Source organism: Haliotis rubra, unplaced genomic scaffold (genome assembly GCF_003918875.1).
Source record: "Haliotis rubra isolate DU_JTF1 unplaced genomic scaffold, ASM391887v1 Scf3, whole genome shotgun sequence".
In the NCBI taxonomy this organism is placed as follows: domain Eukaryota; kingdom Metazoa; phylum Mollusca; class Gastropoda; order Lepetellida; family Haliotidae; genus Haliotis; species Haliotis rubra.
The window spans coordinates 8,254,903-8,282,394 of NW_025766968.1; the positions used below are offsets into that span (position 1 = coordinate 8,254,903).

At 41.7% G+C, this 27,492-nt stretch overlaps 1 protein-coding gene across 1 annotated transcript; it reads left to right on the forward strand.

Moving 5' to 3' along the window:
• On the forward strand, window positions 1-27,492 carry LOC124282493 (arrestin domain-containing protein 3-like). Its single transcript, XM_046718505.1, has 8 exons — window positions 1-683; window positions 8,407-8,553; window positions 10,457-10,554; window positions 12,192-12,320; window positions 17,380-17,562; window positions 22,205-22,387; window positions 24,357-24,540; window positions 26,981-27,492. The coding sequence occupies exons 1-8, from the start codon at window positions 566-568 to the stop codon at window positions 27,127-27,129; spliced, it is 1,191 nt and encodes a 396-aa protein (XP_046574461.1). The 5' UTR covers window positions 1-565; the 3' UTR covers window positions 27,130-27,492.

Here is a 27,492-nt window from a genome sequence, read left to right on the forward strand (position 1 = left end):
CTTGGCAATCCTCAGGGCTGTCAATGCGATGAAATCTAATTCCCACGTGTCAGGATGTTTATCTAGTTACCATGGCAACGAGGAAGTGAATACTTGCGTTCATCAGCAATAGCATAAAGACGGTATTACCATTGTTGCAAAGAAGAAAATACAAAAAACATTATTTGTGTTCAAAGAATTGGATGTGCTGTTCGATACTAATAGAGTTATAAGATCTCCATCGCGAGCTGCCATTAGCAGGTATTGGTTTGAGCTCGCAATTCAACCCACATTTTCACGGTCTGTTTCGCGCAATGCGCTTCGCCGACCGGTGAGCAGAAAACGGTTTGACACCTGTTCTGTGTTTCGGTTCCAGTCATGTCGAATGGAACTGCTGTCATTGGCGGAGCTTAAGCGACACAGAATGTAACGGTGATATTCCAGAAGTCATATTAGTATGGAATGTTCGCTGGTGTGATACAGCCCTTGGTGCAAGTTCCAACGTATTTTAAGACTCGACAGGGATGTGTGGAACTTTAATAGCCCATACAGAACAGCGTTCCTGACGAATATAATCTTTTCCAATATGGGTAAACTGAACATATTTGAAATAACTTTAAACAACCCTCAAGGTGTGTATAACCCCGGCCAGATATTAGAGGGATGTGTTGTTGTGGACTTGAACAAGGAAATGACAATGAGAGGTGAGTGGAAGTAGAGACATTAATCAGTATTGGTTCGCCTTGGTGCTAACAGTGTAATGACAGTGGGGATTGACGGATATTTTAGGTCTCTCACTGTCTTTCTCTCTCTCTCTCTCTCTCTCTCTCTCTCTCTCTCTCTCTCTCTCTCTCTCTCTCCCTCTCTCTCTCCTACCGCATATCTCTCTCGTTCTCTCTCTCTCTCTCTGTGTGTTGTGTTTGTTGTCTGTGACAGAAGACATTCGGGTGTAACATTCATTTAGCGACAGTGTTCACCTGTAACATTTATTTAGCGAAAGTGTTCACTTGTAACATTCATTTACCGATAGTGTTCACTCGTAACATTCAATTATCGATTGTGTTCACTTGTAACGTGCATTCACTGACAGTGTTCGCTTGTAACATGCATTTAGCAACAGAGTTTACTCGTCACCATCAGTGTTCGCTTGTAACCTCATTCCATCAGTCTCTATGCACATTTGAATTCATGCACGTTTTGTGCATTTAACGTGTTAAATCGCCCGATAAGCATGTTTTGTAAGAGAAATAGAGGGGCATTAATTATTACCAATCTGAAGATAGAACAATGCAACGTGGAGTGTCATTGTAAAAAGCCTAACGGATAATACCGTTGACGACTTTCATAATAACTTTGAAGGTCTTTAGTTGGCTTAAGTATACGTTGGTCGGATGGTTGGTTGGTTGGGTTGTTTGGTTGGTCGGATGGCTGCTTGTTTGGTTGGTCGGATGGTTGGTTGTTTGGTTGGTCGGATGGTTGGTTGTTTGGTTGGTTGGATGGTTGGTTGTTTGGTTGGTCGGATGGTTGGTTGGTCGGATGGTTGGTTGTTTGGTTGGTCGGATGGTTGGTTGTTTGGTTGGATGGATGGTTGGTTGTTTGGTTGGTCGGATGGTTGGTTGGTTGGTTGGTCGGATGGTTGTTTGTTTGGTTGGTCGGATGGTTGGTTGTTTGGTTGGATGGATGGTTGGTTGTTTGGTTAGTTGGATGGTTGGTTGGTGTACCTGCAGAAGGATGACGTCACTAGCATACAGGGATGCTTTGACGTGTATGATTGCAACATTGATTAAAATACAGAGGATCATGAAACGAGCGGCGTGAATCACATGGATATGAATGCGTTCAAGCGTACCGTTTAGAGATCAACAAAAGTGTAACTATACATGCAAGGGCACCTGGGGCATCATTAATTTGCTGTGAAACATTCATACAATTTTCACTGCTTCTGTGCATTTTACACCCAGTGGAAGATGTTGCGGTTGAGATCGAGATCGAGACGGGTAATGTTTTGGCGTTGACGTTATACGTTAGCTTGAACAAGGTCTGTTCTTGAGTCAGTGGACCCAGTGTAATACCCAGTAGCATTTATATCATACGTGTATTCTGAGATAACGACAAAGAATATATTATGAAAATATATGAAAACTGTCCCAACAGTATTATTAGAATATATTGAAAGTCTTCCATGTTTCGATCATTCTTATTAATAGAATTAGTTATTCACAGGTCGCCGTCGTACTGTAGAGTACTGTTGTACGGTGTCAGTCAAGGATCCAAATTATGTGAGTCGCAGGTGTTACGTGTAGGTCAGGACATTCTTACCCTAAAAATAGATGTAAATATATGTAAATTACTTTCCACATCTACTCAATTGTGCTGTTTCTACTATATCACGTGCATGTGTTTATGAAGATACGGGTTAGAATTGATCTTCAGTAGCCCATGCTTGTCGTAAGAGGCGACTAACGGGATCGGGTGTTCAGGCTCGCTGACTTGGTTTGACACATGTCATCGGTTCCCAATTGCGCAGATCGATTCTCATGCTGTTGATCACTGGATTGTCTGGTCCAGACTCGATTATTTACAGACCGCCGCCATAAAGCTGGAATATTGCTGAGTACGGCGTAACTGTAGTTCAAGAATGTTCACTTTGCAAACTAAAGACATCTTTGCAATAAATATGTTACCACTATCTCAATTCCATTTGCAGACAGGACCAGACAGTTACAGATGAGTAGTGGATTTGTTCGTTATAGCCACCAAGCCCACCCCACCCTCTCCTCCTCTTTTTACCCATGGTACCTGCAACAGCCTGGATTATTATCCATGTTGTCCCGACTGTTAACAGACTGACTCCACTTAAAGTTTACTAAACGCACCGAAAAACAAAAATCAATCGCATTCATAAAATATTAAGAAATCCTTCAGCATCGTTTACAATTGTCTGGATAATATTGGCACAAGTAAAAACTATACAATGTTGAAATATCTAAAAAATGAATGGATTACTCTTTCTCGATTGCATTAAATGTCAGAAAATCAATAACAGTAAATGAAATTTATTGTAGGTATATATCTTTATCCTAGTTAAGTCTTCACATGAGTGAATACATGATACGGAATCAGACAACCACATATCCATTATATCATACGTTATGAGAGCAGGTATACAACATCGACCGGTTACTACTTTGTTGTCTGAGGCGGAACCGTCGCTTTGGGAATAACTTTGGAAAATAACATTTTACTTCAAACGCACTGTGTTGGTGTAAAATGTATTGACTTATCAAGTATTGATAGGACCACAACTGTCGATTTCATTTCCATTTTGTGTAAGACTAGTCCGCTGGCACTGTGTGTGTGGACATCCTTTATAGCTTTTGTTTGTCATTTGAATTATTGACAGTCAAGTAATGACATAAGATGCGTGTCACTGTCACATTTCCATTATCTCTTGTTCGGTGATACAGACATGTGAGTATAAGATCAGATCGATAGCTTATAATCTCTTACTGCTTCATGCACTACTACACAGCATGCATATTTGTGGATGCAAGACACCAAAAAATCCTTTCGCCCGCGCCAAAGTTTATTCCGTTAAACGTTCATGTATATTCATCGTCATTTTTCCATTTCAGCGGTCATATACTTCTTTCTTTAACGTGGTGAGGTTCAGAAAACTACAAAACAGAGCTGAAGACTTGCTGAGTAAATTATTCCTTACAGCAAAACAACATGAAAATTCTATTAGAAGTAGATTACTTCAAAATTAACATTTATAAATTAAATGAATAAAATGTACAATTTAACAAAACCTTTAGATAATATTACCTTATTATGCATTAAAGTATATTATAATAGCAAACAATGCTACTTACAATGCTACTACTACTACTACTACTGCTACTGCTGCTGCTGCTGCTGCTGCTGCTGCTACTGCTACTGCTACTGCTGCTACTGCTGCTGCTACTGCTACTACTACTGCTACTACTACTACTGATACCTCCAGTGCAGATTCGGGTTAAAATTTGTCTTCACTAACCCATGCTTGTCTTAAGAGGCAACTAACGGGATCGGTTTGTCAGACTCGCTGATTTGGTTAACAAAAGTCATCGTGTATCAGTTGCGTAGATCAATGATCATCATGTTCATCACTAGATTGTCTGGTCCAGACTCGATTATTTACAGACCGCCTCCATATAGCTGGAATATTGCTGAGTGCGGGTAAAACTAAACTCACTCACCCACTGTGATAGTTCAGTGAACTAGTGAAACTAATAAATATAGTTCCAATTAGAATTCATTGTGTCATACAAATGGAAAGAAAATACTTTGTTCAATTTGAGATTTCATTTATATTTTGACGTTAGGTTTCCATATCATTAGAAACTTAGAAACTGCGCTACGGCAAAAATGATGGTGCGACAATATCATCTTTGTCTATAGTATTGAAATACATGCCTATAGTCTTGAAATAGATGCCTACAATCTTGAAATACATGCCTATAGTCTTGAAATAGATGCCTATAGTCTTGAAATAGATGCCTACAATCTTGAAATACATGCCTATAGTCTTGAAATAGATGCCTACAATCTTGAAATACATGCCTATAGTCTTGAAATATATGCCTATAGTCTTGAAATAGATGCCTACAATCTTGAAATACACGTCTATGGTCTTGAAATACATGCCTATGTTCTTGAAATATACTACCCATGAAAAGTTTAGACTCACTCATGAATTTCTCCACTAACTTGGGGGGAACCAACTGCAAACCTTATGAAGATTAATTGCACGAGGATCATACATCAAATTGCTGAAGAGCAGGTGCAAATATCGTGCATGTGAACAGCTGCGTTTTGGCGTAAAGTTTTGTTCAGAACTCGCTAATTTTCACTGAGTTTCATCATTTATTGATCTCATGACAATACTCTTTTCAACGTTACGAATTTGTTTTCCAATACATCAGTTCATGTGTAAACAGTACCTTTAAACAGTATGGAACATTTTTCAAAATCTAGTGTAGAACAGTTCACTGAAGTAAGTGGCTATATTTACACTAGTGAGTCGAAACCTTTAACGGGTAGTATACATGCCTATAGTCTTGACATGCATGCCTATAATCTTCAAATACACATCTATGGACTTGAAATACATGTATTTCAACAACGAAATAACGGGGGCCACAGCAAAAGCTTTTGCAATCATCGTTGAATGACTGATGAATTATGAGGTTGGTGTTCATTTAGGCTGTGCCGTGTTATTTACGACAATAGTTTGACAAATGACACCCAACGACTATCGCTAGCCTCCAGTCACAGGGCTACACGTAGCAGTGGCTTTGACCTGACAAATAGACCACGCTACTATTAATGAACTAAGTGTAATGAAAACTCTGATGGAACATAAAATTAACCCATGCAGACCAGCTGACCTATCTGTGCAAACAATCAGGATATTGTGCTTGTACCTGTCACTAATGTCAATTTTCAGTCGTTGTAAAATGACCGGAAGTTCGTGCTTTATGACATCGTCATGGCAACGCTAGTGGTATTGTAAACTGCCAGTGTAATAATCTGCACAATTCTGGCGATTTACGAGGGGTTATTTAGATGAAGTCAATAAATAGCTTTCGTGAAAATACTAATACCTGATTATTGATCACGCTCAACCTATACCGATTGTGTGATGGACACATATGTTTCTGGAAGCGATAAAAATGTCACCTTAAATGATCTTTATTTTAATGTTAAAGAAAGTAGAAGTATAGAGTTTTCTAAACTGAAAATTGAATAACAGCTCATGTTAAATTGATTTCGACTTATTAACCATCACTCATTCCAGTTTGCAAAAACAACCACCTGTCCTTATGTACGTTTGTGTAAAAATATATTGGTTGAAGAGGGGTTGGAGTAAGGAAATCAAACGGATCATGAACAGTATCTTTACGGTATCCTTCTTGGTTTACATACATTTTTATTTATCTTTATTATCATTTTCATCAGCGTACTTATTCTTTCCACTGATAATATTTTATTGATAAATAATAGTAGCCTAATACTGGTGCCTTAGTTTGTTTGTTTGTTGTTTAAATCCAGTGATCAACATGTGCAGTTATCACTGCAAACATAATGTCCAAAACACAACTATGACATCCGTATTATATACATCACCACCGAATAATCACTTCTTGTGTGTTTGTTCAAACACCTACCTACAGGTACTAATATTTGGAGAGGCAATATATATGGGAATCAGTACATATCAGTCGTGTTTACATGTCCACTGATGGGTGTGTCAATGCGCCATGGACTGTGGCATTGCGAGATGCTTCCTATACATGATTCAGGCTCTTAGTTTTCATTAAATACAATTTTGGTTTGCTGATACACATTTCAAAGCATCCAGTTCCCATTATAGTTCAGTCGAATGAGTGAGTGAGTTTGGTTTTACGCCGCTTTTATTCCAGCAATATCACGGCGGGGGACACGAGAAATGGGCTTCACACAGTGTACCCATGTGGGGAATCGAACCCGGGTCTTTGGCGTTACGAGCGAACGCTTTAACCACTAGGCTACCCCACCGCCCCAGACCTTAAGAAGCATGCTAACCTCGTTGATGTCAAATTAATTCTGTTTATGTTTAGGGATAGTAGGGTGTCGAAAAGAACAGATGAGTCGCGTTCTCCCTTCACAGTCTTCCTCTAGAGATCAACACGATATATACAAAATATGAAATATTGATCGAAGGTCAATTTGACCGACGTACCAATAATATACCTAACGCGATCGTGTAAAAATCATGTTGGTTCAGATAATGGATGTACCATTATAAGTGTTTGGCTATCCAAAGCATATTCTGTATCCATACGATCTCAGCACACAAAATCCATATCTTGTTGTTTGACTGTCAGTCTTTCAAGTGTCTCCTTTTTTGCTGATCGAAACTATTAGTCGACGTGAAAGCATCGTTTGTTTACGCGTCCATTTTCCACCCAACTACCTTAAACGATTAGTGGATTTACTTGTTGCTGAAATACTAAACTCTTCAAACGTGTGATACCTTAAGGCAAAGACTAAAGCCGATTGTTCAACACCCACAAGCATTTAATGGTCCATACAATTGTTAGGTGAGTATTCCTTTAGAATTCAATCTTCAGATTCATAGTAGGTTTATTTCAGAAATACAATAACTATTTCAGAATATTTCATTGCAGTCATCCTTCTGAGGGAAACGACTTTTTATGTAAGCAATAATATAAGATCACACGGAAAGAGGTATTCTTGATTACTTTTAATCTTTTAAAACTTGAAAAGTACGGTTCACGTTAGCATGTTATATGCATCTTGTACTTAAACGGAGGGGTAGCCTTGTGGTTAAGGCGTTCGCTCGTCACGCCGAAGACCCGAGTTCGATTCCCCACATGGGTATCAATGTGTGGATCCCATTTCTGGTGTCCCCGGCCGTGATAATCCTGGAATATTGCTAAAAGCGTTGTAAACGTAGACTCACTCACTCACAGTACTTAAACATTATACCAGTATCATGTGTGAGAAGTTATACAAAACACAAAGAAGGATACGAGTGAGTGAGTGAGTGTATGAGTATGGCCTCACGCCGCTTTTAGCAGTATTCCAGCAATATCACGGCGGGGGACACCAGAAATGGGCTTCACACATTGCATCCATGTGAGAATTAAACCCGGGTCTTCGGCGTGACGAGCGGACGCTTTAACCACTAGGCTATCACACCGCCCCGTTTAAGTACAGGGTACCCGGGTTCGATTCCCTACCCGGTACAATGTGTGAAGCCCATTTCTGGTGTCCCCCTCCGTGATATTGCTGGAAGACTGCTAAAAGTGGCCTTAAACATACTCACTCACTATTAAGAAATAGCGCCACAAATTGCTAACGAGACACACTCCTCGTTTTGTGTTCGTTCATCGTATTATGATTAAAACCGGAGCGGTGGGGTAGCCTCGTGGCTAAAAAGTTCGTTGCTTATTTATGGTGTCCCCTATCCCAGGCCTACCAAAGAAGATTTTCCCACTGTGCAGAAAAACGCTGAATAGTCCACATTAATCGTGGAAACAGCAACATATTATTTGAGTACCCTGCTTCTTATCATATGTTGGAAGCGGTACGTGTGACCTTCTTGAAGAAAATACGGTATTCCTGTAATCTTCGTAACGTTATGTCTGCATCTTGGAAACGATATTAATGTCTCAAAAAGTAGAAGTGAAGATTAGGACCTACTAGAAATGATGCTTTTCATATTCCCAGGTTCCACGTTCGCATCAGGATGTGGAAAACAAATAATCATGCCATGATATGTTTTCAGATTGAAATAAAAATAATGAATTACTGGCGAAATATTAATTGTCCCTTGCCTACTGTACAACCATTTTGACTGGGTGTCTGTTTCTGCAGCAATAAGGCTTCACCTGTACGGGGGCGCTGACGTAAGATGGACAGAGAACCACACTTCCGGGACAGGAAAGAACCGGAAGACGGTGACGAAGATCTATTCCGCCACCGAGACCTACATCAACTATGTATTCGTGCTGTTTGGAAAAGGTATCTGGATGAATGCATGTTTTGTACCACCCTGCATCCCAAGATGTTAAAAGCATTTAGCTAATGAGTGAGTGAGTGATTGATTGAGTGAGTTTAGTTTTACGCCGCACTCAGCAATATTCCAGCTATATGGCGGCGGTCTGTAAGAGGCGACTGAAGGGATCGGATGGTCAGGCTCGCTGGCTTGGTTGACACATGTCATCGGTTCCCAATTGCGCAGATCGATGCTCATGCTGTTGATCACTGGATTGTCTGGTCCAGACTCGATTATTTACAGACCGCCGCCATATAGCTGGAATATTGCTGAGTGAAGCGTAAAACTAAACTCACTCACTCACGTAAACATTCTGCACGTCACGAAGGCCAGGATTCGATTTCCCACACGGATATATTGTAGTTTTTGTCAACTTATTATTTTCACGACATCTATTCCAGCACGGTACCCAAGTCAGTACTATAAATCAGGCTGCTCGTGAGTTTTGACAAGCATTAAGCCATTCCCTAATATCTCAAAATTTAAGAATAAATTGCTTTTGTCTGATTCAGCAAATACCTTGTATGAAATTCATTTCTTATGTCTTCGCAAAATACCCGGAAGACATTTGATAAGATGTTAGAAATAATGAATCACCTCCAGCCTTTGTAACTGTTTATACGTTCTAGGTTGCCAAAACAAACTGTCAATTTGTTATTCACATTAGTTTTCAAACACAACAATATGATGCCTCTAGATAGGAAATGCACGAAAAGACGGATCGTATTAGGTATTGTATTATGTGTCTCACGGTTTATCGTATTTTCTCTGACAACAGCACCAAATGTACCGGGTATCTGTACAAGGAGAGGGTTAGATGCTTTACCAAAAAAGGTACCTTGCATGTACTATGGAGCATTTTGACATCACTTTGCCCATGAGACCTATTTAGCCTTTTTCATGATGATTACTTTAAACATATTATTATTCAGGATTTCAGCGTTTCATTGTGAAGCTCATTTTTTCAATAACCCATCACCAAAAAACGTCACGACATACGATGCAGTAAACTGTCATTTCTTTGCTTGGGTTGTTAATTAACCGATTGTTGTTTAAGGGTTAAGGGTGCACATAAAGTGGAAGCTCTGTTTTCGAAATAGCATAATCACGTATGTGACTGACTTAGATTTAACTTTTATTACATATTGTATTATTTAACCAGTTTTGTACGACCTTAGTTGTTATATGTTATTATGCTTTTATTTGAAATACCGAGTGTCGACATATCGAAGCAATTGTGCAGCTTTCCAATTTGTCTTCGATTGTGGATGGTTATTGTATTATTGTATCCTGTTGGCGAATGGCGACATCGGGTGCTTAATACATGTTATCGTATCTCAATTGCTTAGATCGATGCTCATGACATCAATCACTGGATTGACTGGCCCAGACTCGTTAAATGACTGATCTCCGTCATATACGTGTGAACGTACTGAGCGTTGCGTTAAGAACATTAACATGTTGGTGATGAGTGAGTGAGTTTAGTTTCACGCCTTTTCCAACAATAACACGGCGGACACAAGAAATGATCCTCATACACTGAACCCATATCGGGAATCGAACCCTGGTCTTCGGCGTGACGAGCGAACGCTTTAACCACAAGGCTACACCACCGCCCTTGTTGGTGATGTTGTCGTAAGAGGCGACTAACGAGATCAGGTGGTCAGGCTCGCTGACTTGGTTGACACATGTCATCGTATCCCAATTGCGTGGATCTATACTCATGCTGTTGCAATTGATCACGGGATATTCTGGTCCAGACTCGATTATTTACAGATCGCCGCCATATAGGTAGAATATTGCTGAGTGCAGCGTAAAACTAAACTCACTCACTCACTGTTGGTGACGAGTGTTCATTCTAACTTCCAGAGCCACACATAGAAGGAGACAACCATTCTCTACCTGCAGGCCGCTACACATACCCCTTTCAGTACCAGCTCCCAGTTGGCATCCCCTCCTCGTTTGAGGCCAGGATTCGATTTCCCACACGGATATATTGTAGTTTTTGTCAACTTATTATTTTCACGACATCTATTCCAGCACGGTACCCAAGTCAGTACTATAAATCAGGCTGCTCGTGAGTTTTGACAAGCATTAAGCCATTCCCTAATATCTCAAAATTTAAGAATAAATTGCTTTTGTCTGATTCAGCAAATACCTTGTATGAAATTCATTTCTTATGTCTTCGCAAAATACCCGGAAGACATTTGATAAGATGTTAGAAATAATGAATCACCTCCAGCCTTTGTAACTGTTTATACGTTCTAGGTTGCCAAAACAAACTGTCAATTTGTTATTCACATTAGTTTTCAAACACAACAATATGATGCCTCTAGATAGGAAATGCACGAAAAGACGGATCGTATTAGGTATTGTATTATGTGTCTCACGGTTTATCGTATTTTCTCTGACAACAGCACCAAATGTACCGGGTATCTGTACAAGGAGAGGGTTAGATGCTTTACCAAAAAGGTACCTTGCATGTACTATGGAGCATTTTGACATCACTTTGCCCATGAGACCTATTTAGCCTTTTTCATGATGATTACTTTAAACATATTATTATTCAGGATTTCAGCGTTTCATTGTGAAGCTCATTTTTTCAATAACCCATCACCAAAAACGTCACGACATACGATGCAGTAAACTGTCATTTCTTTGCTCGGGTTGTTAATTAACCGATTGTTGTTTAAGGGTTAAGGGTGCACATAAAGTGGAAGCTCTGTTTTCGAAATAGCATAATCACGTATGTGACTGACTTAGATTTAACTTTTATTACATATTGTATTATTTAACCAGTTTTGTACGACCTTAGTTGTTATATGTTATTATGCTTTTATTTGAAATACCGAGTGTCGACATATCGAAGCAATTGTGCAGCTTTCCAATTTGTCTTCGATTGTGGATGGTTATTGTATTATTGTATCCTGTTGGCGAATGGCGACATCGGGTGCTTAATACATGTTATCGTATCTCAATTGCTTAGATCGATGCTCATGACATCAATCACTGGATTGACTGGCCCAGACTCGTTAAATGACTGATCTCCGTCATATACGTGTGAACGTACTGAGCGTTGCGTTAAGAACATTAACATGTTGGTGATGAGTGAGTGAGTTTAGTTTCACGCCTTTTCCAACAATAACACGGCGGACACAAGAAATGATCCTCATACACTGAACCCATATCGGGAATCGAACCCTGGTCTTCGGCGTGACGAGCGAACGCTTTAACCACAAGGCTACACCACCGCCCTTGTTGGTGATGTTGTCGTAAGAGGCGACTAACGAGATCAGGTGGTCAGGCTCGCTGACTTGGTTGACACATGTCATCGTATCCCAATTGCGTGGATCTATACTCATGCTGTTGCAATTGATCACGGGATATTCTGGTCCAGACTCGATTATTTACAGATCGCCGCCATATAGGTAGAATATTGCTGAGTGCAGCGTAAAACTAAACTCACTCACTCACTGTTGGTGACGAGTGTTCATTCTAACTTCCAGAGCCACACATAGAAGGAGACAACCATTCTCTACCTGCAGGCCGCTACACATACCCCTTTCAGTACCAGCTCCCAGTTGGCATCCCCTCCTCGTTTGAGGGTACGGTAGGGAGGGTGCGGTACTGGCTCAGTGGAACCATTGACAAGCCATGGAAGTTCGACCACACAACGAAGAAAGCCTTTACAGTGATTAATCCACTGGATCTCAACACCGAGCCTGGGAGTATGGTAGGTTTTAATGCCAATGATTGTGATTACTGTGTGTTTTTGAAATTCGGACATTATTGCAGATGTTATCTACCATCTGTTTGGAGAAACCTTGATTATTTATAGAGCAAGATCGCATGAGGTGATTCTGCAACGTAAAACAACATGAATAGGTAATTGTTTATGTTCGTGAATTCAGAGCAATATTACAGTTGTTTTCAGTGTTTTCAAGTCATAACATTTTGATGTTGAGAATACAGCTCTATGGCTGATTAGGGCCATCCCTTATAGCCTTTAGATATCCACGCGATACCATGCCAAAGGGATAGTACGACGCGATATAAACAGTTAAAAACGACTTGGCGGTTACACGACACGACATGGCAATAACACGAGCCGACATGGAAATACTACGATACGATACGGAAATACCATGAGACAACATGGCAATACCACGAGCTGACATGGCAATACCAAGAGACGACATGGCAATAACACGAGACGACGCGGCAATAACACGAGACGACATGGCAATAAGACGATACGACGCACGGCAATAACACGAGACGACATGGCAATACCACGAGCTGACATGGCGAGATGACATGGCAATAACACGAGACGACGCGGCAATAACACGAGACGACATGGCAATAAGACGATACGACGCACGGCAATAACACGAGACGACATGGCAATAAGACGATACGACGCGGCAATAACACGAGATGACATGGCAATAAGACGATACGACGCGCGGCAATAACACGAGATGACATGGCAATAACACTAGACGAAATGGGAATAACACGAGATGACATGACAATACGACGACATGACAAAAACACGACACGACATGACAATACCACGACACGACACGACATGACAATAACACGAGACTACATGGCAAAACCATCATTCGACATGGCAATACCACGACTCGACACGGCAATACCACGAGACGACACGGCAATAACACGACACGACATGGCAATACCAAGAGATGACATGGCAATACAACGAGACGACATGACAATACCACGACAAGACACGACATGGCAATAACACGAGACGACATAGCAAAAACCATGACTCGACATGGCAATACCACGACACGACACGGCAATACCACGAGACGACGCGGCAATACCACGAGACGACATGGCAATAACACGAGCCGACAAGGCAATACCACAAGACGACATGGCAATACCATGAGACGACATGGCAATACCATGAGAGGACACGGCAATAACACGAGGCGACATGGCAATGCAACGACACGACACGGCAAAAACGCGAGGAGACCATATGACAATGACACGAGATGACATGACAATACCCCGACACGACATGGCAATACCACGAGACGACATGGCAATAACACGAGACTACATGGCAATAACACGAGACGACATGGCAAAACCATGACTCGACATGGCAATACCACGAGACGACATGGCAATACCACGAGACGGCACGGCAATAACACGAGACGACATGGCAATAACACGAGACGACATGGCATAACCATGACTCGACATGGCAATACCACGTGACGACATGGCAATACCATGAGACGACATGGCAATAACACGAGATGACATGGCAACACCTACGAGACGATATGGCAATAACACGAGATGACATGACAATACCACGACACGAAATGGCGATACCACGAGACGACATGGCAATACCACGACACGACATGGCAATACCACGAGACGACATGGCAATAACACGGCACGACACTGACATAAGGCGATAAAGCGAAAAGCCTGACGAGTGGACATCTCAGGTAATATGGCAATGATATAACTAACCAATCAGCCACAATAGCGACAAGAATCCAATCCCAGTTTCTTAACTGTTACGATGATTGTATGTTACAGAACAAATACACTGGTGGTGTCGTCGTTACTCTTGCCTTTAGTCACTGGCTTGCTTGGTCCAGATTCGATTATTTGATTCGATTATCGGCCGTAGGTGGTTATTTTAATTTGACACTTCACTAATGTATCAAAATATTTTTCCACCTTTGTGGAATATATTATTTGTCATTGGTTTGCCTGTTCAAGATTCGAATCTCGAACGTATAACACACACTATAAGTATCTCAAAATACCCACCGGTAATGAGAAGAATGTTTTCGTGTTGACTGGGCCGTCATTGGATATTGCGATTTGAAACTTGAATAATGTATTAGAATCGTGAATATCCGGGTCAGAACTGTCGTAAGAGGTGACTCACATGATCGGGTGGTCACGCTCGCTTAGTTGACTGACACATGTCATCGTATCCCCATTGCGAAGATCGATGTTCATGATGTTGATCATTGGATTATCTGGTCCAGACTGCGATTACTTACTGACCTCCGCCACACGGCTGCAATATTGCTGAGAGCTGCGTTAAACAACAAACAAACAATCCTGAATTGTGTAAATCTGTTTACAATTTAGGCTTTACCATAATTGTACATGTAGCAATATGCCGCAATACTATAATATTTTGAAGGGGACGTGATCTTTCACCAACCCACTCATGACATAATTGTCTTTAACCGAGTACAGAAATATTCAAAAGATTGTTTTCTTTTCTGAAGTGGGCCGTTGTACGACGGGAGAATAAAATCATCGGATGTGAGCAAGGGAATTCAAAGACAGTTATAGATCTACTCCGTGTTCAAACTTGAAAATGAAAGGAAACCACTGTTGCATAAACAAACTTCTTTCTAATTAAAACAGGAACCAACCCTGACCGTGTCCCGTAATCGTTTCAGAAAAGTAAACTGGTTATTGATCCAACGTTAGGTTAGATAGTCCATTTGAATATATGTTAGTGTAGTTGTTTATTGACGACGTGAGAAACAAGGTCTAAGATCTAAGGTGAATGGATATTTATTATGTATGTGTTGTACTGATAACCGTTACAATAATTATCTTCAAACCTTTATATATTTATTCATTTGTTGTTTTTGGTCACTCGGATGGTAGTTCAGCTTTTTGGATAACTGAAGCTAAAAGTCATGTATGGAGTTGACGACAACAGCAACCATTAATATGTGTGACAAACCATTGACAAAAAGACACCGGGACGGAGTAGGCTAACGCTTAGTCCCTGAATATATATAATTTTGATAGTAACAAATACACCCATTTAAATTGAAAAGGAGCCCGGGTGAGATGGGCGATTCAATCTGGGGAAATCTAGACTTGCCTCATTTAGGGCTTTAGCATTGCAGGGAGGGCTTGGCATTAAGGAAAATAATGCTGTTCAGGGACTGTGATACAGACTACGGGACGGAGTGGCCGCTCAATATGAAGTTTCAAAGAAAATTATTGAAATGGTTTAAAAGATACGAATACTACTGAACGTTGTGGAGCTTTTGTACACAAAAGCGGTTTTTGAAAATAGTGACAGTATTGGAAGCAAAAGAATACGCGAAATGCATGGGACATTGACACGTTGACAAGTTTTGATACAGGCAGTGATCATAACTCAGACATATGCATCTTTCACCGTGTGTAGTTTTAAGTTTTCATGATTCGAACCCTTGTCCAGCCTCAAGAACATAGGCTTTGTCTCGTTCCCGCTGCATCATAGAGAAACAGCGATGACACTGATTGGTGTTGTGTCCATCGATTTGAACGTTGTAAACATGGAAACCCGAATACAGTCTGGTTGGACGAGGCCTTAAGAGTGAGCGTGGGTTTACGCAGCTTTTAGCAATATTCCAGCAATATCACGGCGGGGGACACAAGAAATGGGCTTCAGGCATTGTACCCATGTGGGGAATCGAACCCGGGCCTTCTGTTTTGGTGTGGAAGTACACTCCCCTGTTCTGAAAAGCTGCACCCTTCCAATCTTTACAAAAAAAGACGTATCCGAGACTGGCAGTGCATCTACGGGTGTCATTACTGTGAACCCTCGTTAGTCCTTTCAGACGATTACCGATGGAACTTTCATAATCAAGCATCAAATGTGAAAGCTTCGTAAATCCGGAAATTGTCCATGATGATGAGTACAGCATTAACTGGGTTACAGATAGACGATTGACTTGCTCGTGTTCGTGATTGGTGTCTCCAGTGGGACAGGATACGCTAATGCCATTAAACAGTGATTTACAAATACAAGCTCATGACGCATTGGGATTCACATACTCGATTCTGTGTTGTGAGATTGCTTGTAAAGAGGTTTGTCCCTTTTAAGTCACTGTTGACAGTGACGCCTAATTGTAGGTTTGTGAGATGTATTTTACGTTGTATTTACACAACAGACAATTCCACTTTGTCGTGTATTTATTAAATCAACAAGGGCATTCTCTATGTATGAGTGAGTGAGTGAGTTTGGTTTTACGCCGCTTTTAGCAATATTCCAGCAATATCACGGCGGGGGACACCAGAAATGAGCTTCAAACAATGTACCCATGTGGGGATTCGAACCCGGGTCTTCGGCGTGACGAGCGAACGCTTTAACCACTAGGCTACCCCACCGCCCCATTCTCTATGTATAAATGTCTAACTGGCATGTTTAATTGTCAAGGTATTCGTGGATAGGCTGCTTGTTTCATTTTATTACATTTCCTCATAACTCCATAGGGATTCATAATTTTAATTTAAATGTATTATCTTCATGTAATTAGACGCCTCTTACGACAGGCATCCGTGAAGATCCGGGTTAGAATTGATCTTCAATAACCCATGCTTGTCGTAAGAGGGATCGGGAGGTCAAGCTCGCTGACTTGGTTGACACATGTCATCATATCACAATTGCGTCCCAGTTGATCACTTCATTGTCTGGTCCAGACTCGAATATTTACAAACCGCCGCCATAAAGCTGGAATATTGTTGGGTGCGGCGTAGAACTGAACTCACTCACTCAGTCTTACGACAAGCATGGGTTGCTCAAGATCAATCAATTCTAACCCGGATCTCCACGGGTCGAATCTTCACAGAACGTTGTCATATTGGTAAGTACGATGCAACCTATATAACAGAAACAGGAAACTAAAAGGATCCCATTTTACCAATGTATAAACCAACATGATGCTGCACAGCGTGTGTAATTGGTATTGCAGGATGGAATACGAGGTGAAGGTCAGAAGACGCTGTGTTGCCTCTGCTGCAAATCTGGACCAATCAGCTGCACGTTCCAGATTGACCGCTGCGGTTATGTACCCGGGGAAACCATTCCTATCAAAGGCGAGATCATCAATCACAGCAATCGGAGAATGAAGAGGTCATATGCGCAATTATACATGGTCAGTAAAGGCGACAATCCTGGGTCACAAAACATTAAGGTACTGGTTCTACTCTATGAACTATTCCGTTTTGTTAAGGGACTGTAGGGTGTATTCCGTGGTGGATCGAGCGTTTTGTTATGGCACTGTTTCCACTAAAGGAAGTATTCCGTGGTGGATGGAGCGTTTTGTTAAGGCACTGCTTCCACTGAAGGAAGTATTCCGTGGTGGATCGAGCGGTTTTGTTAAGGCACTGCTTCCACTGTAGGAGGTATCGTGGTGGATAGAGCGTTTTGTTATGGCACTTCTTCCACATTCCGTTGTTGATCGAGCGTTTTGTTAAGGCACTGCTTCCATTTCAGGAAGTATTGGATGTTGATCGAACGTTTTGTTAAGGCACTGCTTCCACTTCCACGTTTTGTTAAAGCACTGCTTCCACTGCAGGAAGTATTCCGTGGTGGATGGAGCGTTTTGTTAAGGCACTGTTTCCACTGTAAGAATTATTCAATGGTTGATCGAGCGTTTGTTAAGTTGTCGAGCGTTTTGTTAAAGCACTGCTTCCACTGAAGTGGATCGAGCGGTTTTGTTAAGGCACTGCTTCCACTGTAGGAGGTATTCCGTGGTGGATAGAGCGTTTTGTTATGGCACTTCTTCCACTGTAGGAAGTATTCCGTTGTTGATCGAGCGTTTTGTTAAGGCACTGCTTCCATTTCAGGAAGTATTCCGTGGTTGATAGAACGTTTTGTTAAGGCACTGCTTCCACTGTAGGAGGTATTCCGTGGTTGATCGAACGTTTTGTTAAAGCACTGCTTCCACTGCAGGAAGTATTCCGTGGTGGATGGAGCGTTTTGTTAAGGCACTGTTTCCACTGTAAGAATTATTCCTTGCAGGAAGTATTGGTGGATCGAGCGTTTTGTTAAGACACTGCTTCCACTGTAGGAAGCATTCCGTGGTGGATCGAGCGTTTTGTTAAAGCACTGCTTCCACTGCAGGAAGTATTCCGTGGTGGATCGAGCGTTTTGTTAAGGCACTGCTTCCACTGCAGGAAGTATTCCGTGGTGGATCGAGCGTTTTGTTAAGGCACTGCTTCCACTGCAGGAAGTATTCCGTGGTGGATGGAGCGTTTTGTTAAAGCACTGCTTCCACTGCAGGAAGTATTCCTTGGTGGATAGAGCGTTTTGTTAAGGCACTGTTTCCACTGTAAGAATTATTCCGTGGTGGATGGAGCGTTTTGTTAAGGCACTGCTTCCACTGTAGGAAGCATTCCGTGGTGGATGGAGCGTTTTGTTAAAGCACTGCTTCCACTGCAGGAAGTATTCCGTGGTGGATCGAGCGTTTTGTTAAGGCACTGCTTCCACTGTAGGAGGTATTCCATGGTGGATCGAGCGTTTTGTTAAAGCACTGCTTCCACTGCAGGAAGTATTCCGTGGTGGATGGAGCGTTTTGTTAAAGGCACTGCTTCCACTGCAGGAAGTATTCCGTGGTGGATGGAGCGTTTTGTTAAGGCACTGCTTCCACTGTAGGAAGTATTCCGTGGTGGATCGAGCGTTTTGTTAAGGCACTGCTTCCACTGTAGGAGGTATTCCGCTTCCACTGGTGGATCGAGCGTTTTGTTAAATCACTGCTTCCACTGCAGGAAGTATTTCGTGGTGGATGGAGCGTTTTGTTAAAGCACTGCTTCCACTGTAGGAGGTATTCCGTGGTGGATGGAGCGTTTTGTTAAAGCACTGCTTCCACTGTAGGAAGTATTCCGTGGTGGATCGAGCGTTTTGTTAAAGCCCTGCTTCCACTGCAGGAAGTATTCCGTGGTGGATGGAGCGTTTTGTTAAGGCACTGCTTCCACTGCAGGAAGTATTCCGTGGTGGATGGAGCGTTCTGTTAAGTCACTGTTTCCGCTGCAGGAAGTATTCCGTGGTGGGTCCAGCATTTCTTTGAGGGGCTGCCTCCACTGTTTTCGTTTTTGGTTGTTTAACGCCGCCCTCAGCAATATTTCAGCTATATGACGGCGGTCTGTAAATAATCCAGTCTGGACCAGACAATCCAGTGATAAACATTGTGAGTATCGATCTGCGCAATTGGCATACGATGTCATGCGTCAACCAACTCAGCGAGTCAGACCACCTGATCAGGATGGGTTGCTGAAGATCAGTTCTTACCCGGATCTTCACGAGTCCTTTCACTGTAGGAACAAGGCCGTGATGGATCTGACATTTCTTTAAGGCGCTGCTTCAACTGTAGGGTGTATTCCTCGGTGGACCGGGTAGTTTGTTGCATAAAAGACTGCCGCTTTGGAATCTAAGGGTCCGTATTTAAATAAGTACGTAAAGTAAGAAAATATCTTATTTGCGTGTCACGCAGAATACATACATATAGACATACAAACAGGACAGATTAAAATATATACCACCCGGCCAGTAGGCCTATGAGACACGAGGTGTCATGAGGTTCATAAAATATAATATTATACCAATCATATCATGTTAGGATGTGAATGTATCTTTACAGGCTGAAGCCTTTTATACAGTAAGTAGTAAGTACGTGTCACACAATATACGGACATACAGACAGGTCAAACTAAATATACTCTCCCAAAAAAGAAACGCATCATGAAAATAGCAATTTCATGTAGCAATGAATTAAAACGTGATTCATTTTACAGAAGGTTTTGCACTGTTTATGAGTCCTATGTTGTTTATGTTTTGAAACATCACAACAAAATGCACCATCAGTAAAATACCCGTATTTAACAGCATGATTTTCAATTTCGGCGTGTAGTGTCACAGAATACACAATTCACATGCAATGCACGTGAAAGTTGGGGATCAGATAGTCTCAATGATGGGTATAAAAGGTTGATCGCTGTCTGTCGATTATTCACTGTATTTGGAATATTGTTGACGAACGCAAAATGCCACGTCTAAGTGAAGCCAACCGTCATATCGCCATTGGGTTGCTTGAAGCTGGCCAGTCTCAACGTGCAGTTGCCCGACGCATGAATGTTCACCAAAGCACCATTTCACGGCTCTAGGAGAGATATCGGCAGCAGAATTCGGTAAGAGATGCCCCTCGTAGTGGGCGACCTCGAGCGACCACTGCGGCGCAGGATCGGTACATCCGGGTACTTCACCTGCGTCATCGAACAGCTACGGCGACCAGTACCGCTCGACAAATACCCGGTTTGAGGAGGCTTTCTGCACAGACAGTCAGGAACAGGTTGAGAGAGGCTGGTTTACGTGCCAGAAGACCTTATTTTGGCCCTGTGCTTCGACAACAATATCGTCGACATCGAGTTCAATGGTGCACCAACGTTCAGGCCTGGAACCTACCGAATTGGCGTAGAATCTGGTTCAGTGATGAATCACGATTTCTATTGGAACGACGCGATGGAAGAATGCGGGTGTACAGACGTCGACGTGAACGTTTCGCCGACGCTTGCGTTCCCCAGGTGGACAGATTCGGCCGGGGCTGTGTTATGATGTGGGGAGCGATCAGCTGCCGTAGGAGAAGTGATTTGGTGATGATCCAGGGGACCTGACAGCTCAACGGTACTGTGACGAAATCCTACGCCCACACCTTCTTCCAATCATTGATCGCCAGAGGGGAGTTGTTTCAACAGGACAATGCCAGGCCCCACACAGCACGTCACACTAGAGACTTCCTCCAGAACCACAACATCAATGTGCTCCCCTGGCCCTCAAGATCACCGGACTTAAACCCGATCGAACATCTGTGGGATGCCCTGGACAGACGGGTGCGACGCCGTAACCCTCAGCCCCAGACACTTCAGCAACTCGCACAGGCACTACAGGCAGAGTGGGCTGCGATTGGGCAACACGAGATTCTGAGACTTATTCGTTCGATGCCGAGGCGATGCCGTGCAGTTCTGGATGCCCACGGTGGTCACACGAGGTATTGACTTCAGCGCCACCACACGTATCCATGTGACACTCAAACTGACATTCCTCGAGTTGGTGCCAAAGACGGATAAGTCTGCATTCCCAGTGTGCAATTTCGCTATATTTCATTGACTCATAGAGCCTACACAATGTTTCAAAATAAACATAAAAATACAGTTGAAATTCATATATGCGTGTCTTTCTGGGGAGAGTATATATATATGTATATATATATATATATATATATCACCCGGCCAGCAGGCCTATGAGACACGAGGTATCAGTAAGTTGATACGATCAAGTGATTCCAACTATAACATGGTCGATGTGGATGTAGTTTTACAGACTGTGTGGTTAAAAAAACAAAAAAATACCAACAAAAACAGTTTTTTCATAACTCGGTGTAAGAGGACAGTCTAAAAACAATTGGCTTTGTTGGGATTCAGGATGACTTTTTTTTTATTTGTTGTTTTTGATAAATCTGAAACTTCAAAGCCCAATGTCGCCGCGCATCGCATTAATCGTTAGGCAGTTGAAGCTGAATATGCTCTCTACTGTGTACTGCAGCCATTTTATGAACGGTTCAGTACCATGGGGTCGAATTTTGTGATGTTTCAAAACACTGTTTTTGTTCCCGTCAAGTACAACCTCCCTATAAAAAGAATTATAAGATTACCTTTAGTGTAATTAAGGTTCAATTTCGTGGTTAGAACTCGTATCACTGGTTCTATGATTTAATCCATAATGTGCCTTTATATCATATCCAGGTGAGGTACTACCACGCAACACGGAAGTCGAGAAGTGACGTCCAGAAAATAGCGGAAATCTCGCGTGGTGAAATCCTCCCTGGTGACACCGATATCTGGGACGGAGACCCGCTTTTAATACCGCCAGTGCCGCCTTCCAAGTTACCTGGGTGCAGAATAATAGCCCTCGAGTACTTCATAAAGGTAGACGTGTTGTTAATCAGTGGTCACCAGTGAAACATTTTCGTCTGGAAAAAGTATTTCAGCAAATCCTTATAAATATAGTACAAAATAATTGTGTTTCACATTAAGTTCAATGAAAATCAATTTATTTCAAAGTAATACAATGCATCTTTTAATACATATTCATAAAGATTTGTTTTCGAATCTCACCAATGCCAACACAACGTTGGTATTGTGCCAACGGGATTGGCGGCACAAAATTGATTTGTTTTAATTTATTTTATTATTGTTCATCGAACGACAATATCACCTCTCTTTGACGAATTAATGTTCTTGCTATGGACCAGTCATCCACGTAATGGGGTCGGTGGGGTAGCCTAGTTGTTGAGGCGTTCGCTCGTCCCGCTAATGACCGGGGTTCGATTTCCCACATGGGTACAATATGTGAAGCCCATTTCTGGTGTCCCCCGCCGTGATATTATTGGAATATTGCTAAAAACGGCGTAAAACAAAACCCACTCTCCCACTCACCATGTTAACAAAGCAACCATCCGTTGATATCCACCTACCAGAGTTAACAGTCTGGACAGTTCCAGGAATGACAGCAATTACTGGCAGAAACGTACGTGGCATAAGACAGGGACAATATTCATTCATGTTTGTATAGCGCCAATATCCAGCTCAGCTCGGACACCCGTAACCCTAGCTCAGTTGCACCACTTGTAGGTTGACATTTGAAACAACATCTCGAAGGCACGTTTCAGTCATCTGGCGTCTTCAGTGCTCCGTCGCTGCCTCGTCTGTATCGACGAAATCAGTGATCACACACGATATCGATATTCTTAACTGAGTTGTCTGTTCCCTGTTTCCTGGTATCGGTTTGTCACTGAACTTGTTGGGATAAAACATTGATCAGAAGAATGGCCAAATGTCATGGTGTTATTTCTGGTTACATGACATTTACACAACATTCTATGAAGATTTTCGGCAGATATATTTCAACGTGAAAATCGGGTTATTCTGTAACGCTGAATGGCTTAATGGTACACTTTGTGAATGTTCCATGGCAAATGTTATCAGACTATCCTAACTGAAGTTTGGTACGATCTTGAAACATTAATTGTGTCTTTCTAACAGACCATTCACGGGCGTAGCTACCATTATAAAAAAAAAGCCCGGGCTTACACATGATCTCTGTTGTTATAGTTGGGTAAGCCCTCAATACTTTGTAAATGTAAAGCTTTCCAACCTATCGGGCACAACACGAAAAAATATGGCTTGTCGGTGTTCCGTTCACGTTGATACATGCATCCTAACGTGACTTCCATGTCCTTTAGATGCTGTTCCGTTATATTGAAGTTTGTTCTGCATTGCACCTTGACCAACACCAGTCACCTGTGCTCAGATTCAGCTTTGATTCCACGATTAGTGGATAGGTTTTCATTCATATCATCTTTCTCAAATTGCTTCGCAATATAAAGCCCGTACCTAGACGATCTAGAACGGTTTTACATCCACATACATATTCGCTACTGGGTGAACAGCGACACATTTGAAATCCCTTGCACACAGGTGGGAACGAATCACACGTGACACATGTGGTCTCACCACCGGCAAGTGAGTTGGTTTACAATTCCTTCTCTTCACCCAGGGGGCGGTAGAGTAGGCCAGTGGTTAAAGCGTTCGCTCGCCACGCCGAAGACGCGGGTTCGGTTCCGCACATGGGTACAATGTGTGAAGCCTATTTCTGGTGTTCCCCGCCGTGATATTGCTGGAATATTGCTAAAAGCGGCGTAGAACTCACTCACTCTCTTCACCTAGCAGAAATTGGTACCAGGTGGGGTAAATGATATGACCATATTAACCTACTAGAGCCTCACAGACAGCTTGGGTTATCCGGGGTAAATATGCCCTTTATGTTGTATGCGCTAGTAGCATGCCTTTGATGCTAGTAAGCGCAAAGTGACCTTGATATTTCGCCGTTTTCCAGTTATGTGTTGAGCCTGCGGGACCTGGCTTTCAGCTGGAAATACCTTTGAGAGTGATCATCGGATCCATACCGCTCAGATACACACTGGAACAATACGGGTTCGCTCCTGTAACCCAGGACACACACCAGTCTCAGCTTTACCATGACAGTCGGCCATCTTCAACATCACCGCTACCGTCAATGCGTGAGTTGCATCTCCTTCAGTCGTTGTGACTCTGGATAAAACACATATTTCAACCTTTGCCAGCTTCTAACTGGTACACTAAACCACATGTTAATAATAAACTAATACATACTCATTACTTATTGGTTTCAAGACAAACTTGTCAATTTTAAATATGTTTTTGTTTTGTTTTTTTTAAACTGGCCGATATTAAGTAAATTAAGAATATTTACAAAATCTCTTATTGTTGAATATTGTTATTAAGTACATAGTTAGAAAGTGATAAAATGATTAAACTATAAGTCATTTATACCACGTTGGGGGTCAATTTATACAAAAACAGCCACTTTCCATTTTTATATGTTTAAACATTCAATCTCCCGCTTATGATTTGATTTCTTTTTTTATTATTGTGAAAATAACAATCGATTCTGGGCCTCACAATCCAACATGGAGAGATACGATGACAGAGCATGTGTTTGTTTGCTTGATGAACGCCTCACTCAGCAATGTTACAGCTGCATGGCAGCGGACGGTGAACAATTGATTTTGGACCAGACAATCAAACATAAAAGAGGCAGAGGATGCGTTTGAATCGCTTTTGAATCAAACAGCGATGAGCGTATCCTGCCCCACCCGTGGTACCCATCATGAATACACGCAAAGGCTAGTCAAATGTTCATCTGAAAAATATTTGAAATGTACTCCATATGTATACCCTAAAACATTTTGAACGCTTCACTGAAGTTAAAACGCTACGTGGCATCGATGTATAATGAAAAGCTTCTTGTGTTGAAACAACAGACCTTTCTCCAGTTTCATCGAATTTGATTTTGTATTTACTGTTTTAAATAATCTTATATTTTGCCAATGCCGTGGACATATTGAAAGCTGTATGCGCAAGCAAAATGACTGGACGCGTTAAACATATGTACGAATGGAATATAATGTATTAAAATCGATTTCTTTTCCCGAGCCCATATTTTTCCACATTGACCTTTGAGAAAATCTATTACCGCGATAATTCTTATCGATGTCGATTAGAAATAAAAAATTATCAATTATCAACCTGAAGTGTCACGAGAAGTAAACATAGCGCATTGTTAAGTTTTTAAACAAGTTGCACACGCTAGAGGCAACACCGGGTGAACAAGTGCAATGATTTTCAATAACAACCCAGTGAACTGACATTTTATTTCAGTCATTAATCGATGGCCTTGGTTAGTGACATTTTTGTAATGACATGAAAGCGCTCCTACACAGGGAGAGATGTCATGTTTTCAGATGTACAACTGTTTATTTCACATTCAAGGCTTTCAGACAGATTGGGATAGAGTCTCCCTCATTTTCAATTAGGCGAATAGGTATCGCCGGCTGTTTATGAGGCAGTGTGTATAATGTAGACGAGCACCCCACACTTACTTATTCCACACGCATGTAAACAATACAACAAACTGCTGATATCATAAGTAAGTCCCTGTATGGTCAAGTCGCGTGTCTACTTAAAGGCACTATATCACACCACACTTCTCTAAAAATAAATAAAGCATTTCTTTCAATGATACTAACTATCAGCCCTCGGGGAAGCTACCATATAATGCATTCCCAAAACATTACGCATTTAGATTTCAAGATTAAATTAAAAAGTTCAAATGAATTACTGCAGCGTTGCATTAAATCGACTCTCGCGTCCTCTACCTGCAGAACATTACTAGTATTTCAAGCGAAACCCAGAGAGTTATGTCCCTTTGATTGCTTTTGACGAATCTCCTACGTACTTGTGACTGAAACCAGTTCTGCAAACACCGACAACACTGCGTGCGCCAGTTTTCGATGTACGGAGCAATTGTTTACATTCCCTATATGGCAAGTGTTCTCTGTTTGGAAGCTGTTCGCCTCGAAGTATCAAGTATCGATTTCAGACAAGTCGTAAGGAATAATAAGTCTTTTATTGCATCAATAGGAAGGTAAAGTGAGTACATATGCGCCAATAAATATAATATAGGTTAAATAGTGTCGAAAATGTGTAACATTGTTCCTTTAAGTAAAGTAAATTCATGTTAAGCGTGCTAAAGGACATAGCTACAGGTGATATGTTTATCAAAGGTAAAACAATTGAACACTGAATAGCGTTATTTATTTACACCATTTTCGGATATTGAAACAGCGTAGTGCTCATTACTGTTTCTAGGAAAGTTGCCAGGAAACATCTATGTTTCCAACAAGCGTTGAGTTGGGTTTTTTGTTGTTTGTTTTCTTGTTGTTGTTTTTTGTTGTTTTTGTTGTTGTTTATTTTATTTTTTTATTTTTGGGGGTGTTTTTTGTTGTTGTTGTGTTTTTGGGGTGGGGGCTTTGTTTGCAGGGTTTCATTTTCCTAACATTTCGAACAGTATATATGAAAATGCAATTATGCATTATTACATTTCCTGCTCATATTACATGTTGATATTGGTCATTTCAGCTCCATCATACGCAGAAAGCGTGTTTGGGCCAGTGAACATCAAGGATGAGGATGACGACGAGCACACAAAAGGCAATATGAACTTTACTCCAGTGTACACCTTTTACAGCTGGGGAGAAAGAGCTCAGCCTTCAGCACCTCCATCGTAGAGGATGCGTCCCAAACATCCTAAACAAGCAGTACCTCACATAATCTCCCGTTTGCTTTCAGTGGGCTACGGGACGATTGGTTTCACTAGCTAGTTACTGCAGAGATGAAGACGTGAGGCGAGCAAGGAATCTGTGATTGTGGAAACTAATTTCCCTGTTCTTATGGGTTTCCACCAAAGTGGTAAAACCCTGCAAGACCTCGTGCTCTCAATCCACATCAGGGCGACACTATACTATTAGTGAAGACTGCCTTTGACCAAATTTACCCAAGGCAATTGTGTAAATGTAAAAACTAGCAAGAGCGCAATGCAAGTGCAGTCTTTTCATACAAAGCAATGTCGTGAAATATTTCCCTTAATGTGA

Excerpts from the sequence above, each read along its gene's own strand:
- LOC124282493 (XM_046718505.1), top strand. The coding sequence starts at position 566 with ATGGGTAAACTGAACATATTTGAAATAACTTTAAACAACCCTCAAGGT. Across the intron at positions 8,554-10,456 it reads ATTCGTGCTGTTTGGAAAAG|AGCCACACATAGAAGGAGAC; the intron begins GTATCTGGATGA and ends TCTAACTTCCAG. Across the intron at positions 12,321-17,379 it reads ACACCGAGCCTGGGAGTATG|GATGGAATACGAGGTGAAGG; the intron begins GTAGGTTTTAAT and ends TTGGTATTGCAG.